General features: G+C 39.5%; 2 protein-coding genes across 3 annotated transcripts; both read right to left on the bottom strand.

The window, feature by feature from the left end:
* Positions 1-4,182: 4,182 nt before the first annotated feature.
* Positions 4,183-11,657, bottom strand: LOC113030837 (V-type proton ATPase catalytic subunit A-like). Of its 2 annotated transcripts, none has more exons than XM_026182572.1 (15): positions 11,475-11,657; positions 10,829-10,937; positions 10,309-10,437; positions 9,932-10,146; positions 9,707-9,844; positions 9,476-9,627; positions 8,898-9,060; positions 8,662-8,770; positions 8,299-8,421; positions 7,246-7,360; positions 6,967-7,030; positions 6,660-6,863; positions 5,334-5,428; positions 4,997-5,168; positions 4,183-4,883 (listed from the first exon to the last, which is right to left on the bottom strand). In XM_026182572.1, exons 2-15 carry the CDS (start codon positions 10,908-10,910, stop codon positions 4,791-4,793), a joined length of 1,854 nt encoding a protein of 617 aa, XP_026038357.1. In that variant the 5' UTR covers positions 10,911-10,937; positions 11,475-11,657; the 3' UTR covers positions 4,183-4,790. The 2 variants fall into 2 exon arrangements, with proteins under 2 accessions (XP_026038357.1, XP_026038359.1); XM_026182574.1 differs by lacking the exon at positions 11,475-11,657 and adding an exon at positions 11,073-11,424.
* Positions 11,658-13,318: 1,661 nt separating this feature from the next.
* Positions 13,319-18,766, bottom strand: wasf3a (WASP family member 3a). The gene is made up of 9 exons (XM_026183250.1): positions 18,592-18,766; positions 17,169-17,379; positions 15,602-15,736; positions 15,347-15,500; positions 15,141-15,258; positions 14,865-15,049; positions 14,194-14,415; positions 13,810-14,114; positions 13,319-13,674 (listed from the first exon to the last, which is right to left on the bottom strand). Exons 2-9 carry the CDS (start codon positions 17,299-17,301, stop codon positions 13,517-13,519), a joined length of 1,410 nt encoding a protein of 469 aa, XP_026039035.1. The 5' UTR covers positions 17,302-17,379; positions 18,592-18,766; the 3' UTR covers positions 13,319-13,516.
* Between the last annotated feature and the right edge of the window lie 971 nt (positions 18,767-19,737).

Raw genomic sequence — 19,737 nt, 5'->3', positions numbered from 1 at the left:
GTTTGCATGATACATGACTTAAAAAACACAAGCAAGTAATCGTGTCATGATCAATAAAAACTATCCAAACAAAGACCCTTTATTGATTCCTTGTTTCCTTACGTGGCCTTGAAAGACCTCACAATTAACTTGCAGTGCACAGAGAAAAGCAAACATGCTCACACACACACAGCTCTCACCCCAGCTTACTGGGCTCTAAGTAGGTTGCTTTTGAGAATTAGCAACAGTGCTGACAAATCTAGGATCCGTTTTCAAGATTATATTTTTAATACAAGAAATTACAAAAAGTTTTAAACGCCTATTACAAAAAATATGCATAAACAAGTGCAAAAGATAAGTAAAAACAAAAAATATAATCAGAATCAGCTTTATTGACCAAGTACTCTGGCTATTTCTTTACTCTCAATATACATACCAGAAAAGACACCTGGCAATGTAGAACAGCACGTAGAGCATATTTGTGTTCATACTTGTTGATGCTATTAATACTGTAACAGCACATTTATATTTAGATTATATATTAGAGTAACAAATACAGTATTAAACGGATTATAGCAATGCGTACATGACCTGTACTTGTAACTCTAAAAGATCCCTGTTTAAAAAAATATATAATTTTCATAATCAGAGTATTCTCAGTCTTATTATGTCCCCAAGAGCTTCTAATGTAATTTGTTGAAACAAGGCCACGGTGTCCGCAGGGACAAACTATCTGGGCCAGCAAACCGAAGACTTAAACTCTCTGAGATGTCTTTGAGTTATTGTCTGTGTGAGTTATTACATTAGTCTGATTTGTATCTGTGGTTATAACCTTATTATGTGGCATCTGACACATAGCTATACAGGGATTTCCAGAAAAAAATAATTTTAAAGACAAAAATAGTTATTGCAATCTGAGTTTGTCTGCTAAAGATCATTATTATTCAGAAATTACTTAATTAGCACTATCTAACACTTCTAGGTGTTAACTGTTAATAAGGGACACTCACAAAGAAAAGATTTATTGTGTTGACTTACCTTTTGTCTCCAATGCAAAAACACAAAAACAGCAAGCTACGTTGGCTCAAAAAAAATTCACAGTTTCTACACGAGAGCTACGCCATCCTCAGCAAACAATGAGGAGAGAAATGCTTAAGAAGATGACCCCTTGTCACCAGGCTCCTTCTGCAAGTGACTGAAGGGGAAAAAATGAAAAGCGCAGCCTAGTTTCTCATCAGTCATTTGTGATGAAAAAGGAAATTGGCATGTCCCTGCCCCGATGGTGCTGTGGCGACACCGAATCAGTGCAGTGAGATGGTTTTCATTTCTTGCATTCCCATGGTGGAAGCGTCCCAACAGAAGGCAACTTGAAGTCCTGACAAGTAGCTTGATATTGTGTTGCATCTGCCAGCTCACATTTCCAAAGACTATCTTTCTCACATGTCATTAAATAGTTCACAAGTCGTTCTCGGGGATACTCAGCCTGCTTCTGCCTTACAGCTTCCATCAGCTATCATTTTAGATTTTAATACTGGCGTGCTTGGCAAATATAGGCCCTCCCTCATTTGGTTGAGGGAGCCAGAGAGAGCCAGGAGTTTTTCATACCTCTGCCCACAGCTGAGAGGCTGTGTTGAGGTATTCAAAAGCTGCAACAGCAGCCCTGATAATCCACGCTGAGCCGAACGAGGGTGCGTATGAGAAACATGACAGGCACTCAAAGATGAGAGACTGAGCGATGATCCACGGGGCAGCCCCACCCTCTGGCATCATATTTCCTCCCACAAGCAACCTGACCTTGAGGCTCACCCACCGAAAACTCTCGAAGAGTGCATTTGTGCGGGATCAAAGGCGCACGGGAGGCCTCTGTGTTTACGCTCATTAAGCCCTGCGCTGTACACATTGCACTCTTCGTGCGACAACACTGGATACCGACACTAACGGTGTGCTCAGTGACCCATGCAGGGAAGTTCTCTTTTCTCACCTGGAGCCAAGGTCCTTATTCACATCTGTTACAACACATTTTCATGCTTATGAACACTTTAGCGGACAGTTTATCCAACTTGAGCTTGATCTGGGTCACTCTGCAGCATAAACCAACTTTAAAATGAAATGCTGTTGCAGCTCAGTGAAAGGGGAAACACTGGAACCTGAAAGACAGATGTTAGGACCCATAAGGTATCTTATCAGAGACAAAATAGCCAGTATGACCTTTACTAAGAACAGTTTAAATAATGAAATAATGGTTATCCTGTTTTCAACGTGGCAAAACAAAAGGTTAGACATGCCTTGGAAGTCCATGCCACTTTCGCTTGCACATAAGCAAATCCATTTACAGTTTTGTTAATGTCCTCTTTACACACACTGCCCCATGAATCATTACTAATTCAAGAATAAGAGAAAGAGGGGCAGGTGCATTATGAGCTGTAGGCTGGTAGTGTCTGCACTGGATGGACAGAATCAATGCAGAGAAAAGCTGCTGCTCTTTCTCCAGCGGGTTACGCTTCCATTAGTCCTAATGGAGCCCGGAACCTGAGATAGCGACTCTAATCTATTTTAGAGGGTTTAATGCTAGAGAAATACACTGAACCAACAGTGAATGCTGAAGATTGTGCATCAGCAAACTGCTAAGATGCTGATAATGCAGTATGACAAATAAATGTAATAATCAGTCCATCTCCTTGTTGTATATTTTGTATATTTGTGCTCTAATGTACTAAAGCATCACATATCGAGTTAAGATGCTTTCAAAGAGAATAACATGAATTCTCTTTATTTGTCAACTGACAAAGAGAAAAGAAGAACCAGTTTTTCGTTTTACTTTGCAGGTAGTTTGCTGCAAACATCATGGAAAACCACTGATGCTTATAGTCAATTCTCGATCCTTTTTAGAGGATAACAGCGATCCCGGCCAATTCTTCTTTGGTAAATCTCTCAAGTTCCTCTAGATTTGGTGATCTTCTGTCATGGTCTTCAGTTTACCCCACAGATTTTCAACAGGATTCAAGTCAGGGCTTTGTGCAGGCCAGTCAGTAATGCTCATTTTGGTCTTTCGAAGGTAGTTCCTCACCAGGAGCGACGTATGTTTTGGGTTGTTGTTGTATAGGAAGACTAAGTGACTCAGATTTGTGGCATCTGAAACTGGCATATCCTCCATTTCCAGATGCACTGAAGCATTCCCACAGCATAATACTCCCACAACTGCTTTTCACTGTGGGGGTGGCCTTCTTTGTGTTGTATGCTTCTCCCGTCTTTCTAAAAATATAAGCAGCATCTCTGTGGCCAAAGAGCTCTAGTTTCTTCTCATCTGACCAAAGAACTTGCTTCCAGTATAGATAGTTGTTCTCCAGGTTCTTAGCAAACTTCAGTCTGGCTTGAAGGTGTCTCATGTGCAAAAGTTGAGTTTTTCTTGGTCTGTAGTCTTGAAATCCATTCCTGCACACAGCTCTGGTGATTGTCTTCTTTAAGACTACAATTTCCAACTTGGCTAAGTCATTCACATGTTTTTGAAGTTGTTCTGGGGTCTTTAGACACGTTTCTCACTAGTTTTCTTTTCAGAGTCACACTTGTTCAATACTGTGTGGCTCTCTTTGAATTCCTTGATTATGCTTCTAATTCCAGTTCTTGACACTTGATAACTTTACATATACAACTCCTAGTTTGTGAGCATCAACAATTCTTTTTCTCAAGTCTAAACTGATTTCTTTGGTTACTGTTACGATTACGTTTTCTTCAGTGACAGCTCAAACCCTCACTGAAGTTTTTATACTTTGTGTAAACTGGAAGACAACCCGTTTGAAACTCAGCACATCATTACACAACACTGGTTTGTGCTGTGGTGACAAAATGTTCAGCTATAATACTGACCCCAATTAATGCTTTTTAAAGAAAACTAGTATGTTTGCAAATGCTATGTTGAAAATTAATTAGCTTTATTTAAAAAAAAAAAAAAAGAAAAACACTGGAGAAAATGTTGACAAAACTTTACATTTCATACGAGGGCTAATAATTCACCGCTCATCTGTACATATGTCTAAATCTATCTGCGCGCCATCTACAGTAACGAGTCCTTTATTGAATTGAGGTGTGCTTATAAGGTTGCACCAATGACCGATTCTTACATCAATTATCAAAATTTGTGTATGAAAGTTTGAAAGATTTCAAACTGCTGGTTTATGTTTTGAAAGAAATATGAGAAATAAAATCTTACTGAAACCATCTACTTTATTTATTTCCCATTTATTTAGGGAGACAATAATGTACCATGGACAAAACAGCAAGACTTCTTTTACAACACAAACCAACAATCTCATTCATTCACATTTTACACATAATATCAAGTATATATTCCACAGCATCACAATCACACTTTAGAGGTAAGACGTGGAAGAACTCCTCACATCCCCTGAATACACTGCCTCTGTCCCTTTATCCACATTCATGTTCCCATTTGATTAAATATCTGCATTGATCACTGTTACATCTGGGGGAAAGAGACATCAACTCTTTTTTCGCAGCTACTAGTGGAGTGCGAGTGCAGCACTTGATTGGGGCGAATTTATTTAAGTAATATTCTGAGACAGCCTAAGGGGATTTCAGTACTGTTTTTTTTTTATGAGTAAACTTGTCGAAAATCAGCAAAATGAAATACAATTTGTGTAGGTCATGGAATGTTTGGGCGTAAACATCAAGGAGGAAAAAAAAAAAGACTATGTGACTGTGGCAGACATTCAGAACATGGGCCAATCAGTCTTTACTATGTTGCACTGCACTGGGGTCTGGATATCTGAGAGACAAGCTGAGAGGTAGGAAACTCACTCCTCCAAGGTTCGGAAAGCATTCTGCATGTCCTCCAACAGTTGGGCGTAGTCTCCTTTGATCTTTGCTTCACCATCCTTGACAGGATCCTGAACGATACATGAAAGGCACAAAATCTTTTAAGGGGGTTGATGATCAATATGGCAAAGAAAAAACAAAACAAAACCAAACATCTCCTGCCACATGAGAAACAAATGTGTACCTTGAACTTCATGGAGCTGATCTTGTACAGGATCTCCCCCATGTTTTCCCTGATGATGGCCCAGGTGATTTTGTTGTCACTCTGAGCTGTGGACTCCACCGCATGTCGGGCCATGTCATAAAACGCTATCATGTTTGAGAGGATGCCAACAGTTTTGTAGAAGGGGCAAAACCTAAAAGAATATTTACACACATGTTGTTTAATACTTTTTCCTGTTTTCATGGGAATTACAGTAATATCATAAAATACAACATCCAAAATGCACAATTACAAGAGTCAGCATGTTCTTTTAAGACTTTCAATGTAATCTGTCTAAATGTAAGTGCTTTGTATTCACCTGTCATAGGGAGTATAACCATTCTGCTGCAGGTAGTCGTCCTTAATGAGCTTAGCAACTTCTAGAGTAATTTTATCAGTCTCAGCGAGTGAAGCCTGGGAACAAAACCAGATGAGTTCTTGTTATATTTTTCTAGTCATTGCCACATATATATATTTTTTTACATATAATGTATCCACTAACTTGGCTTAGAAAAAATATACAAGAAAAGAGATTAAGCATTAGATTGCATTTGATACACTGGGCCTTTTGTACCAACACATGTTCCTTCAGTCTCATGTACAGACTTCACTCTCTTCAATCTCCCACCTTCATCTGGTAAAACTGATCAACAGATCTAAACCCATTTAGAGTCCATAGTAACAGAGCTCGTAGAACTTCCAAAGCATTCAAACTGAATAAAAATTGTAATGATTAACATGAATTCAGACCATTTACTGTTCATTGGTCATCAAAATGGACATAAAACACTACATGCATTAACGCTAATTTACACCTTTGAACACTACTTAAAAAACTGTCACAGATTAAACACTATCCGTGAAGCTGGATTTTAAAAAATGAGTGTTTGCAGTAGAGCATTTGTGGCGCCATCATGTGGCAGTACAGAATATTACTTCACTAAGTCAATTTGTTGGTTGCTGCCAATAGACTTACATTAGTCTATTAGTTTTTGTGGAAATCATGGAAACTAAAATGAAAAGCAGGGTCACTTTTGCACCGCCCTGGCAGTATTCAAGAGAGGAGACATGCTCTGCCAGCTGATTATGTCACTCAGTCTGTATACACAACCCAACAATGGACAAACCAGTGCATTACCAAAAGGTGGATTCTCCCATTTGAGTGCATGTAGCTTAAAAAAAGAAAAGTGATCGCAGCAGCCAGGGGCAACAGAAAAGTGACGCCCTTAAACTGTTTTAGTTTTAGTCTCTGAGTTTTATCCAGTATGTGACTAGTTAGCAAACACAAAATAATCAACCTTGTGACGTCATGTTCTGTATCTCACAAGAAAACGCTATAATTACGTTAAAAGCTTCAACTTTAAACACTTATTTTTTAAATTCAGCCACAGAGGCAGAGTTCAATCTGTGACAATGTCTTTTAGAGTAGGGCTCAATACTGTAACCTAACATGCTTGTGTTTGGACAGTAGGAAAGAGATGGTGTGTCCAGAGAGACTCTGAGCATACAAACTCCACACATAAAGGAGCACAGACTGCACAGTGACACAGTGGTTAGCACTGTTGCTTCATGGTAATGAAATTCTGGGTTCGATCCATCGCGCTGCTGGGGACAGTTTTAGACCATTTAATATAAACTGACTCACTTTGCCAACAAGCTGCACAATCTCAGCCAGGTCCTCTTCTTCCTGTAGAATCTCTTTTGCTTTTGTGCGAAGAGGAACAAACTCCGGGAAATGTTTGTCATAATATTCATCCAGAGCTCGTGTGTACTTGCTGTAGCTGATGAGCCAGTTTACAGACGGGAAGTGTTTTCTCTGAGCCAGCTTCTTGTCCAGCCCCCAGAACACCTGCAAACAACAACAAAAACACAGGACAGTGTAAAAGAGAGACACTTTCACTTTAAGGTGAATTCGGTCAAATGTTTGCATTAAGTTTCTACATTTTACTTACCTGAACGATTCCCAGTGTGGCTGAAGTGACAGGATCGGAGAAGTCTCCACCAGGAGGTGACACACTAAGGAGTTCACAGTATTAAAGGTAAAGTTTACTAATAAAATAATCACCTGCTGGATTCTATTTAAAGGTTTCACATGAAAAACTTTACATTTTCTAACTAATTTTCCCACCGAAGCAAACTCAATATAACGACGTGCAGCAGTCAATGACCATCTACAGAACGTGCACAAACAAACAAAAAGCACAAACTTGCTTATATAAATGTGAACTCACGCTCCTACGATGCTGACGCTGCCTTCTCTCTCTGGATTTCCCAGGCACTTCACACGTCCAGCACGCTCATAGAAGGAAGCCAGTCTGGCGCCCAGGTAAGCCGGATACCCGCTGTCTGCAGCCAGCAACACAAAGGTAAATGCTTCACATGAGTTTACCTACTGTGTGAGAGGGTCTTAACAAAATCTGAATGAACTGTACTATGAAGTGAGTTCAACATACCCAGGGTATCTTTCTGTTATCTGGACTCACTTACACTAGCACTGGTACTCAGGATAAGCAGTCAAACAAAGCTAATTATCATCTTGCTAAGTTAACCCAGTGTTTCCTCTGCACGTTCACAGGAAAAGGGTGGTGTCGGCAACCAATCACAATTTTCTTCTTACTATAACAATCGCAGTGTATGTATGTATATATGCACCCCCATCTCTTTCTTAATAGGTGGGCCAATCTGAAGGAAACACGAACATTGCCACACACAATGCGATTATTAACATCTATGTTTTTAAAACGATTCATTCATTGCAATTCTTCTCATTTTCATATATACCATTTTAATTTCGACATCCCGATATTATGCGATATTATGTTCTTACGCTTGCCTTTCTTTCAGCTGCAGCTCCAGTGTTGTTTAACATCTGAGAGTAAAGATTAAATAACAAACATGGGCTTAGACTACACACGAATTTGATAGAAGGTCTTCAAGTACAGTGTAGGCGTCCTGTTTTAGGATTGTATATTAAAACTTCTAGAACAATAAAATTACTGTACAATTGCAGCCCTACATAAAAGGGGAAAAATTTTTGTCTAAGAATATATATTTATTACCAACGCTCATCAGGTAAACTGGTAAACATTAGACACTATTGAAAGACTTTAAACCCTCCTATCTCCACACAGATGTCCAAATGATCCTTCAGGAATAGTGACACTATTTTCTGGAGAACTGAATGGTCAGTAGGAGGTGACTTTTGTACCTGCTGATCTCTAATCTAGATCAGCAGGTACAAAACAAACATGTTTTGAGATTTTGATTGTGACCACTGAACTCACCAGCAGGCATTTCAGCCAGTCTTCCAGAGATTTCTCTCAGAGCTTCGGCCCATCGAGACGTTGAATCAGCCATCATGCTCACATTGTAGCCCATATCTCTGAAGTATTCAGACAGTGTGATCCCTGCACAGGCAAAAGTTTGACATTTGATGACACTTTCAAAATACTGTGCAGGAAGAGGAAAAAACAACAACAAAATACACACTAGCTCACTACTAGCTACTTTCATAAAGTTCTGAATAGGATTTTAGAGTGTTTTAAGTTTTTCAATTACTTTTCAATTACTTTTTTTTTTTTTTTAAGTATGTAGTAAAAGTTAAGGTTAACAATGACTCAGTTCTCTATAATGTAGGCAGCTTATACCTGTGTAAATGGAAGCCTCTCTAGCAGCCACAGGCATGTTGGAGGTGTTAGCAACCAGCGCTGTTCTCTTCATGATGCTCTCAACTTTGCCGTCAACTTCCATAGTGAGCTAGTGGCAAGAGCAGTGTGAACAACAGCCTTAGCTTAAGCGAGTCAAAAGTGATGCTGTAGTGCGTTTGTTACAGTAGACAGAAAAAAACTTAAATAACAAATCGAAAGCTTCGTAATCTTCAAACCTCGGGGAAATCTCGCAGCACTTCAGACATTTCGTTTCCACGCTCTCCACAGCCGACATAGATGATGACATCACTGTTGGAGTACTTGGACAATGACTGCGAGATCACAGTCTTTCCACATCCAAAAGCTCCTGGTATAGCAGTAGTGCCACCCTGCACACAGCTGTAAAGCACAACAGCCACACGGTCTTACTATGTAATAAATAACTAAACAATCCACCAGTGAAAAACCCACTTTTCATAATATGTGATATGCAGTACTTGCAGTACCACCACCTACTGTAACGCTTATGGGCTGCCCTAAATTAACTCTATTGATAATCACTATAATCCTTTTTTTATGGTTAAGTAATGGTTAATCCACCAGTATGTGCACGATTTTTAAACAAAATTATATTTTTAATGCTGAAAATAATTTCAAATTTACTGATTTATAAAAAAAGTTTGTTTTAAACATGTTTTTGAAAGATTTCAAAAATATTAGTGTTTCCTTGTTTTTATGACAGGCGGTTTAATAAATCTGTTAAGCGGCATATATTAAATAAAGATGTCATAATGCACAGCAAATGAATACTCACGGGAAAAGTGCATCCAGAACTCTCTGGCCGGTCAGCAGTGGATGATTAGCTGGTAGTTTTTCTGTGACGGGGCGGATTTGTCGTACTGGCCACACTTGCACCATGCTGAGTTTCTCTTTAATGCCTTCAAACTCAAGCTCCAGAACCACATCCTGAATGCAAGAAACCCCCCCAAATCAGTTTTGTTTTTATCCAAAATAAAAAGCACTTTGTTTCAAATGCAACACTCACTGAAATGTCGTAGTTTCCAGGTGGAGCCAGGTAGGTTATGGTGCCTCTGCTACGAGGTGGAAGCATTAGCTTGTGTTTGATTAAGGAGTTTTCAAATACCATACCATAGATATCTCCACCAGTTACGTGACTGCCGACCTGGCGAGGGGATCACATTTTTGGTCAGCACACTTAAGAAGAAAAGACTTTGAAGGACTCATCACTGCAACAATGCGCCTTCCTTACCCGAAGGTTCTGCCCGGGCGTAAATTCCCATTTGTTGTCTCTGTTGAGAGCACCAATGTTTACTCCTCTTGGGATGTAAATACTGTTAGTGAGGTCATTGATGTCTTTTAGTGGGCGCTGGATACCGTCAAAGATGGAGCCCATGATACCCGGTCCCAGCTCTACTGACAGGGGCTTTCCAGTTCGCAGGACAGGGTCCCCGACAGACACGCCAGCTGTATGATCAAGTTAGGGTCACCAAACAAACCACGAAATGTCTGAAATGTGATATCTGCCAAGCAGCTTTTCTTAATGCAATTCAGTCTGATTTGTTTTTTTGTTTTTTTACTTTTGATGTTTGACAAAAGATGAACGAAACACGGCAGCAGAAAGGATACATGTCTCCTCGTAGACCTGGATAGTTGCCATGTCCCCTTCTAAACGGATGATTTCTCCCACCAGCTCACTGTGACCGACTCGAACCAGCTCATACATGGCTGCTCCTGCCATGGCGGTAGCTGTCACCACTGATGGCAATAGCAAGAAAGAAAATTACAGATACTGAAACGATTAAGAAACAATGAAAAGTTTTACTTGTTTATATTTTCAACTGGGACAATTTCAAAGAGATTATTAAGACAAAAATGACAAATGTTATAGCTTGAACATATGTGACAGACCAAAGATATCCTTAAGCAGAAGTCATGCAGTTCAGGATAACTATATAATCTACAGCTATGCTAGAGAGGCATTCTTTAGTGAGATTAGACAGGTAATAACAGGAAATGTCATGATTTTGTCATCATGTGATCAACTTCCTTAATTTGTCAGCTACTTAGCTAAACATTGCAACCATACTACTTTTAACTACATTCAACCTGATAGATTCTAGCCATTTAAAAGGCAAGAAGACCAGACCTGGTCCAGAAACACCGTGTACATATCCAAACTGGCTTTCTCGGTCCTCATCCTGGATCTTGGGAAGTTTTGAGGTATCCATCTTGATAGTTTATATCTTACTAAATTCCTTGAGGGGCACACAGAGGACAAAATATGCTTTCAAGTCATTTTATAACACTCACACACAAGTTAAGACATCGTGCAATACTTAATCATTAGCCAGGGTAGAGTTATTGTATTACTATTATTTTTCCAGACTTACTTTAGATGCTAGTGTGACAGGGAGAATTATGCGAGCACCGTGACTTGGTGGTTTCTCTCATGAATGAATGACCACATCTAACAGTGTTAGGTCGTGAGCTAACTCTGCTAAAGCTTCATTTTCCTTCCATCAGATACTAAAGATGAGGTAAAATGAGTCAGCGCTGCCATTCCTGGCCAGATGGTAGCTTGTTTGTTCCTCCATACGGAAGGCTGAGAGTAAAGCTGATTTGAGCGTGTGCACGTAGAAGTCAGGTGACTAGTTAGCACACACTAGCTATCTTCATCATCATCGTTCACAGTTTAAGCTAAACAAAGAATTTTACACTCGAAATTTGCCCCATAACTGAAAGGCAAGCTGGTGGGAATGTAAAACCCTACAAAGCCTGTATAAATACTATACCTTATTACAATGGTCAGCTGTCCAGATTTGTGTCTACTGTAGAAGACTGAGGAGGAGCTTCGCTGTGCTAATCACCTGCCAACCAGTACACTGTCACGGGACGAAAACATCTCCATTGCGGCTCAACTCGCTTCCTGTCTTGCAACGCTGGCAGTTATTACAGAGCCAACATGGCGTCTAATAGTTAACAGTTTCTCAAGTTCCGTTGAGCTACACTTTGGCATCGGGTGACCTCTGCTGGGTGTGAATGAATTTACAGGCCTCGTTGTTTCATTGTTTTCTTTATTTTATTAAATACTTATATTCCATAATTAATTTAGCATTTTTAATATTATATTATATTTTTATTGACACTATGATATAGCCTATAAAATTAAAGCTGAAAATTGGTTGCAGAATTAAAAACGGTTTTGGTTTCTGTAACTTAAGTGGCTGTAAAGTTGATTTGGTTGTAGTTTTGAGAGCACAAACTTTTAAATCACCTCATTGTCCTTCCAGGTACTGTAACTTGAAAATTTTTCACAGTAAATTTTTTTTCATTCCTTATTTAAATATCCCCAAATTATTGTTCAAAAACTGGTTAAATGAAAAAAAATTTTTTTGAGTGTGAGGCAGTGTTACCAGTTTTGGTGCGTTCATATATGAAGTCCTTTAATGATTTGCACATTTGCACATTGACTGTTTTGATTATCATTTTTTATGTAATTAAATTTACATATCACTTTAGTTCTCAGTTGATCAGTGAATTTAGCCATCTCGTGTCTCTTTGTGATCATTTACTTAATTTTGATTTTGTTGTGTATTATATTACTCCTTTTTGTCTGACAGAGGTAATTTTCCATCATTTTGTAGTCATTGTGTGACCATATTTTTGTGTCTCTGCTCAAATTCTATGATATTCTGTCTGATTTTGCCTGTTTTTAATCTCTTTGTAGCCACTCTATGCCTCTTTTTTGGCTACTTTGTATGTCTGCAGGGTTGTTTAGGTCATTTTTGCCTTTACGGTCATTCAAAGTCATTATGTGTATTCATCATATGTCTCTGCAACATATTTTTGACCCACTGGCCCATCCCCATTAAGGTTGTGCAAAAATCTATAAATAATTTTCAAGTGGATTTTGACCTCTAGTATCTAGTGGAGTTTAAGTTAAAAAGAAAGAAGTAAAAAAGAAAAAAGACAAGGACTTAATGATAGCATGATTTTCTTGCTAATTTGGAAAGTTTATTGATATATCAGTATTTGTAAAGACGCATCACAACTAATAGAATTAATGTCAGACATGATACCTTCATACACACAATCAGAACTGAGAAATTGTTACAACTTGAGGTAGCTATTACAAAACTAATGGAATTAAGTGTGAGATTAGGAAGATTAAATTAAAACAAAAACCCTTAAATCTTTCAATATTATGGTATGATTCAGTGCTTGTTTATATCACAGCACATATTTTAACTTGTCATAGTAGGGAAAGCACAGGCTTGCTCTACTTGTGTGTTTGAGTGTTTGAGCCGGCTAGTTAGGTAGTGTGCCAATGAGCCAGCGTGCCTAATACAAAGACCTTGAAACTAAAGAAGCTATGTGGAAGTCAGCCAATGGTAACATGTATTATTTATACCTATGCTTTTCTTACACTGAAATGCTCTCCGCTGGGATGCTGCTGGACAAAGATAGGAGGTCATCACGTAAGGACATTTTGCTAGAACAAGCAGTATACAAAGACAATCTTAAGAAACTAATGGGTCACATTTCCATGTGATAGAACTGTGTGATTTATCACACACTGACTCAGTTTTGAAATGAGGATATTAACCTGTTACAAAACAAACTGGTGCAAACTGTGTAGATGTGCTAGATTAGTGGTTCAGTTGCTCATGAAATATTTATTATGAAAGTAGAAATAAAAACTACAAGGTAGAGGTATTTTGGCAGTAGTGGCTTGGTACAAAGACTCCACTAGATGGAGCTAGATGGAGTGTTTCACAGTTTTCTTTCATCTGTGCTGAAGATCCAGTGGAGAAAAGACCAATTCAGTGTTTTGTCAGTCCGACCACTCATTCTCATCAAGCTCAGAGTCCTCCTCAGAGTCGCTGTACTCAACTGCAATGCGTCGGGAAAGGATGGTGGCTACGTCGTTCCCCACCGGCTCCCGCTTGCTCTGCTGCTCCTGCTGCTCTTGGACTTTCTTCAACTGGATGCCTAATGAGGGCACACACATGTAGAGAGAGGACAGAATATTATATGTCTGTATTGCACAGAGTGTTAGCTGCTCACATGTGTGCTCATCTGACCAGCTGGAAGCCATGCCAACTGCGTCTAAGCACGCTGACTCACCCATGCGGATGGCAGACAGCAGGTCACTTCTTGCGTCTCTCACAGGTTTGGTCTCACGTCTGCAGCCTTCACTGTGTCCCGCTAGGTGTGAGGGTGCAGATGGCGGAGGGAGAGGAGGAGGTGGGGGACCCGGGGGTTGAGGGACCGTGTGATTCCCTGGAGGAGGTATTGGTGGGAGTGGGCAGCCCGGGCCCGCGTGCCCAACGCCATTATGTGGCGCTGGAGGATGTGCACCCAGTGGAAAACCAAAGGCTGTCTGGGCTGATGGGATTGGAGGGCCGGGGGCAGGAGGTGGTGGGATAGACCTGTGTGACAGTAAAAGAAAGAGGATTAAGTTGCAGATGCCCAAAAAGAGTATATTATATTTCAATTTCTCTCACATACTTGTAATCTGCAGGGAGACGAATTGAACCGTTCATTCGGTCTGCAGCACGAGGCTCTGCTGCGGCATAGGTTACTCTCTTGTAGTTGACATCAATGCTTTGGTATTCATGCTCCACAGGTGGTGAGGGATGCGTGTTCCCAGGAACGTAATCGTGAGACTTGGCAGAGTTACAAGCAGCATGGGCAGGCACTGGAGGGATGGGGTAATCTAAGAGGTCAGGCCTGGATAAACAGTAAAAGAGAGTTTGTCATGCAGATGCAGATCCAGATGGTAGATTTGTTGTTACAATATCAAAGCCGACGCTTTACACAACAAAGATAATACAATTTGGGTCACAAGGTCCTATTTGTGAAAACGGATCTACCCCTCCTTTTGGGCACACACACACACACACACACACACACACACACACACACACACACACACACACACACACACACACACACACACACACACACAAGTCCCCCCCATCTGCTAAGTTTTATTTTAAAAGTAACATAAATCTACAATAATTTTACAAATTTCTCCATAAAAATACAACTAGGATAAATAAGATCTACATCATTAGTCCCAAAGATGGGAAATTCTTTAATTCCCTCTGTAGCGTTGTATTATACAGAAAAATACATTGAAAACCTATCCAAAACACAATCTTGGTAGCTTCTCTAACCTCCCATCTGGCGAAAGGGAGCCCTCAGATGATGCTCCTCGCCTGAGACTCTGTGGATGTCTGTGATCTGGACGGAGCTCTTTATCAAACGCCATCATGTTCCACTCCTGCCTGCGGTTTCGTGCCTTTCTGACCTTCTTCACCTCACGCTGAATGGTGCTGCTGTCCACACATCGCTTCTGTTCCTGCAGAAACAACAGGAATACAGAGTTTGAGTAAGCAGTCAGTAAGTAAATACGTACATGCGTAAACATGATGGGTAAAATGCACTCTGACCCTATGCCTCCGCCTTTCTTTCCTCTTCTCCTCTGTGTCCTGAAGCATTTTCTCTTTCCACAGGTCAAAAAAGTATGATGGGTCAGAGTAGTATTTCATTGCATCAGTAGAATCCTCTCTGTATTTAAAAACCAATTTCCAACATTAACTGAAGACAGATATCTAACTTTAGAACAGTAAAAAAAGAAAGAAAAACAGTGCAGCACCTGTAAGCAGTGAGGTTGCTGAGAGGAGGAGGTCTGTCACTGCTGTTGTACATGTCGGCTACAGCACTAGGAAGGCTGCCCTTGGATAAAACCTGCTGGTCCTGGACACTCGAGCTTCTGAAGCCCTTCCTCATGTTTATGTCTTGAAGGGAAACTTTAAAAAAGCAAAATTAAGGAGGAAAGTTTGATATAAAGCGTGTAGGAATAACCATAGCAACAAACAGAAGAAGATTCACTGATACCCAATGAACTAACCCTCCTCCACACTGGAGTCTAGTTGGGTGACTTTGATGGCCAAGCGGTCAATTCGATCCTGAAGAGAGTTTGCGCGCACGTAAAAGGTGTTGGCTTCATTAAAAAGCTCCCCGAAAACATTTTCTGCATGCTTACCTGCAACCAGAGCAAGAAAGCGGGAGAGAATAGAGGAAAAGCAATAAATGGAAAGGTGTGTCAAATCTCAATAACATTTAAAAGATAATGGCACCTTAAAGGCAGAGTGTTGATATCAACTATCTAAATTAAACTGCTCAAAATGTTTGTTTCCATTACTCAGTCAGGGGCACATTTCAAACAGCTCTAGTCTGCTTAATGTAAAAGCTATAATTAGACTGCCTGTGTTTGTGTCTCCGCCCAGTTACTTTCCATCTTATCGTGCTGTTGTACAAATCTGTACGCTAAGCTCTAAGCTTCGGTAAGTTTACTAATCGCACACACACACACACACACACGGATGTACAAACTATCAAAGGATATGTTGTAGGATTTCTTCTTGTCTCCTCTCACTTATTTGTAACCACAAAAGCACACAGGCTTTCTAATCTTTATACAGACATTGCAACAACATGTTTAACATTAACCACTGTACTTCTGCACAAACCTGTGTACAGAGTGAAATGCATTTTAGCAACGACTGCAACAAATCACACACTGACAAATTTGATACCCTTAAAATATGTTCTTTGTTTGTTTCTCCCCTCATTCAAAGCCAGCAATTAAGTGACACTCTTATCTGATAATCCCTTTTAAAGGATTAAGAAAACAAAAGCACTCCTATGACATAGAGGGTATATGTCAATATGTCAAATTATTATCCCCAGAAAACTCAATGCGTATTGTGTTGTGTTACAGGACTGATATACACTATGTAGCCAACGGATTAGGTCACACCTCTTAATCTTTGAATTTAGGTATTTTCAGTCCCACTGCCACCGATGTATAAATTCAAGCACTAAGCAGTCTCCCTTTACAAACATCTTCAAAAGTGTCAATCCTCCTAAAGAATTTGAGTGTGGTGCTGCAACAGGATGTTACTGTTACAAAAAGTCAGTTTTTTTGAAATGCCTTCCTTCCTAAATGTTCCATGATCATTTGTAAGTGGCATGTAAAGTTACAGAGCAGGGAGAAAGTGCAGAGCTCCAAAGCTCCTCTAGCATTAACATCAGCACAAAAACTGCACTGGGAGCTTCATGGCCTGAGTTTCAATGGCTGAGCAGTTCCTCTAGAAGTAAGGTGTAGGAGGCCAAGTACTTTGGTCCATATTATGTATTAGTTGTGACAAATCGATCTGTTAAATGCATAATAAATCAAGCTAAAAATCACTGTGTGCAAATTAGTTTCCCACCCCATCACTTCTAACGATCTTTCACAACTTGAAGTAATTATGCCCTGAATATTTAGATAGTTTAGGTTTTTTACTGTATAATTTTCCTTATGATTTAAATTTCGATTTGCTTAATAGTGGCAACACCTTGATTGCATGTAATGAGCACAGGTTAAAGACGCATTGATACTTTATTCTGAATCTGATCAACTGTAAGCTTACTCAGACTGCTGAGCTGTCGAATTATAGCGGACAGCGTGTTGTTGGTTACACATTCCAGCTCGTTGCCAATTCCATCGGGCACGGCACTGTGGCACAGGTGCCGAGGCTCAATGTTCCTCTTCACCAGAGGCATGACCCCTTCTCACATCTCCCCAGCTGCTTGGAGTCAGAGGACAGAGCTGACAGCTCACTGCTTACTGCAACCTGTGGACTAGAACAATCAACATATTAATGCATAAAGTCGACGCAGTCACTAGTGTTCTCAAATTAAGTTAATAATTTCACTTTAAATGTGTCTTTATATTTAAAAAGCAACCCTGTAATGCATAATGCACAATGCATTAGTATGCTTGTTAGCTTTCCATGCTTTTACAATTTAAAAAGTGTGTGGGGAACGTGTAATAGAGAGACAAATTAAAAATGACACCTTTGAGGGTTTTTTTTCCCAATATTTGCTGCTTTGTACATTGGGCCACTTGCTGTTGAATGTCCCAGTTTATCACTACCTGTCAAAGTGGTACGCCTATTGTATGTAATTGTCCATTTTTGCAAAGAGGTTAACGTACTCGCTGCAACATCTGTTTTATTCAGGAACCTTATTGTGACAAAAGGGGAGCTAACACAGGCACTGTGCGACTGTTTTTTAAGCGAATTTGCATTCCTGTTTACATATCTATATCAGATGAAAACAAGGGATGGCCATGCCAGCACATTGTTAATATAGGTAACAACAAGAACATAAACTACCATATGTAATTTTAACAGCTGTTTTTGCAGCTCTGAAGCTCAAAGAAAATGTTAAATTATGGAGTGGATGCTCATTTAATGCTTGACTGACACTGAGGGAATGATTTTGGTGTAGCATCAGAGGTCCATTCTTCAATTCCCAAAAAACTACATGCTTATATTGTTGGTTAGAGCAAATGGGCTGTCTGTTAGTTTCTTATTATCATGCATATTATCAATTAATTTGAGCTCAGCCTCATGTATTTATTTATGATCAATTAATAACCAATAGCTGAATGGACAAAGGACAAAAGGACTGTTTTGTAGCATGTTCATGTTAAAACTTTGTGACCTTGGAAAATACAACTTTTATTTGTCCTCCTTAGACTGCTTTAGCTTTAGCTGGACCAGGCTTCCTATTTAGACAGTTAACATTTAATAAAAGTTCACTGAAACAACAAACTAATTACTTAAAATACAAAACTGTTCAATTCTATGATAACATTGTATTTTAAAAAATGTTTTCAATCACAGAATCTGGGGGGGTGGGAGTATGACGTTTCAGTTTTTAAAATTATTTTATTAATTACTTGTACAGGAAAAAAAAAAGGTTTTTCTTATACTAATACAGAAAACACAACCTGTAACAACAGACCTACATTCACAGCAGCTGAAAACTTGGTCATGATTGTCCTACCATAGAATAGCTTTAGCGTTGGCTTGCCGGTTGGCTCATTTTGTTCACGTCAGCACGCAGGGAAGAAGCTGTCAAAGTCGAGTCCAAGCTGTTTCCTCCAAATTAAACAGACTATTTGCTGGCCTGCTGCAGTCTGTAGTGTACTTTACGTTGACAGTCATCTCTGCAGGGCGGAGTTCACTCTGAAAACAAATCTCCAGTCCAAATCACAGCTTGAGCCATGAGGGGATTTAGTCAGCAGATTACTCCTGTCATCCAATCACAGTCGCCATGGCATCCAGTATTTTATTTCAGGATGTATTAGTCCTATTTTTAAGGGCCACAAGTCAACCTTCTATGAATCGGATATTCGTGTGCCAACCTCAAGTTTTTGACATCAAATAAAGACCGAATGAAAAGTTTAACTTTAGTGTGACACAGACGCTGCTTATCACTTTTTGATAAGCAGTAAAAATTTTATTGACCGTTTTAACAAAGTGATTAATTAGCAGAAAAAATTAATATATACAGTGGTTAAAATCTGCATAGTATTCTCAATTCTAAGGGTTAATTTTGTGCATTCTTTAACTTTTGCTCCTTATGTTTTTGTGTGTATGGGTGTCTGTTGTGTGTGTGTTATCACTTCACTTCAGATCAACTACTTGGCGTAAACAGGAGTGTGTCGGTCCCCTTTAGGCTATTAACATCACAGTAGGAATGACCTGGATTAAGAGTGAAATGAGACACTCAGAATTTTATTTGAAAGCTACACACACACACACACACACACACACACACACACACACACACACACACACACACACACACACACTCACAGAGATATACTGTTTTTTTTCTCACAGATGGCATAATCTGGCCTGTGGGAGGGAGTACTGTAACCCACATATCAGGGCTTAAACCTTTTTAAGTAGCACACTGTGAAATTATGATTCAGTTATTACAGGAGCATACCCTATTCTGAGACATTGTCTAATCCAGCTGTCTCAATGCAGTTTGTACAAGTGATAGTTTAAAGTTAACTCCTTATTTTTGCTTTCTTTTTTTGTCCAGATTGAGCAAATTTTTTAAAATATAGAGGAAGAATTGAGATGCGCATAAATACACTTTAAAGGTGGTTCTTTGTCATCTAGCGATGTCTTTTCCAGT

This window comes from Astatotilapia calliptera, chromosome 10, assembly GCF_900246225.1.
Source record: "Astatotilapia calliptera chromosome 10, fAstCal1.2, whole genome shotgun sequence".
Classification (NCBI taxonomy): domain Eukaryota; kingdom Metazoa; phylum Chordata; class Actinopteri; order Cichliformes; family Cichlidae; genus Astatotilapia; species Astatotilapia calliptera.
This window is presented reverse-complemented; position numbering and strand designations above follow the sequence as displayed.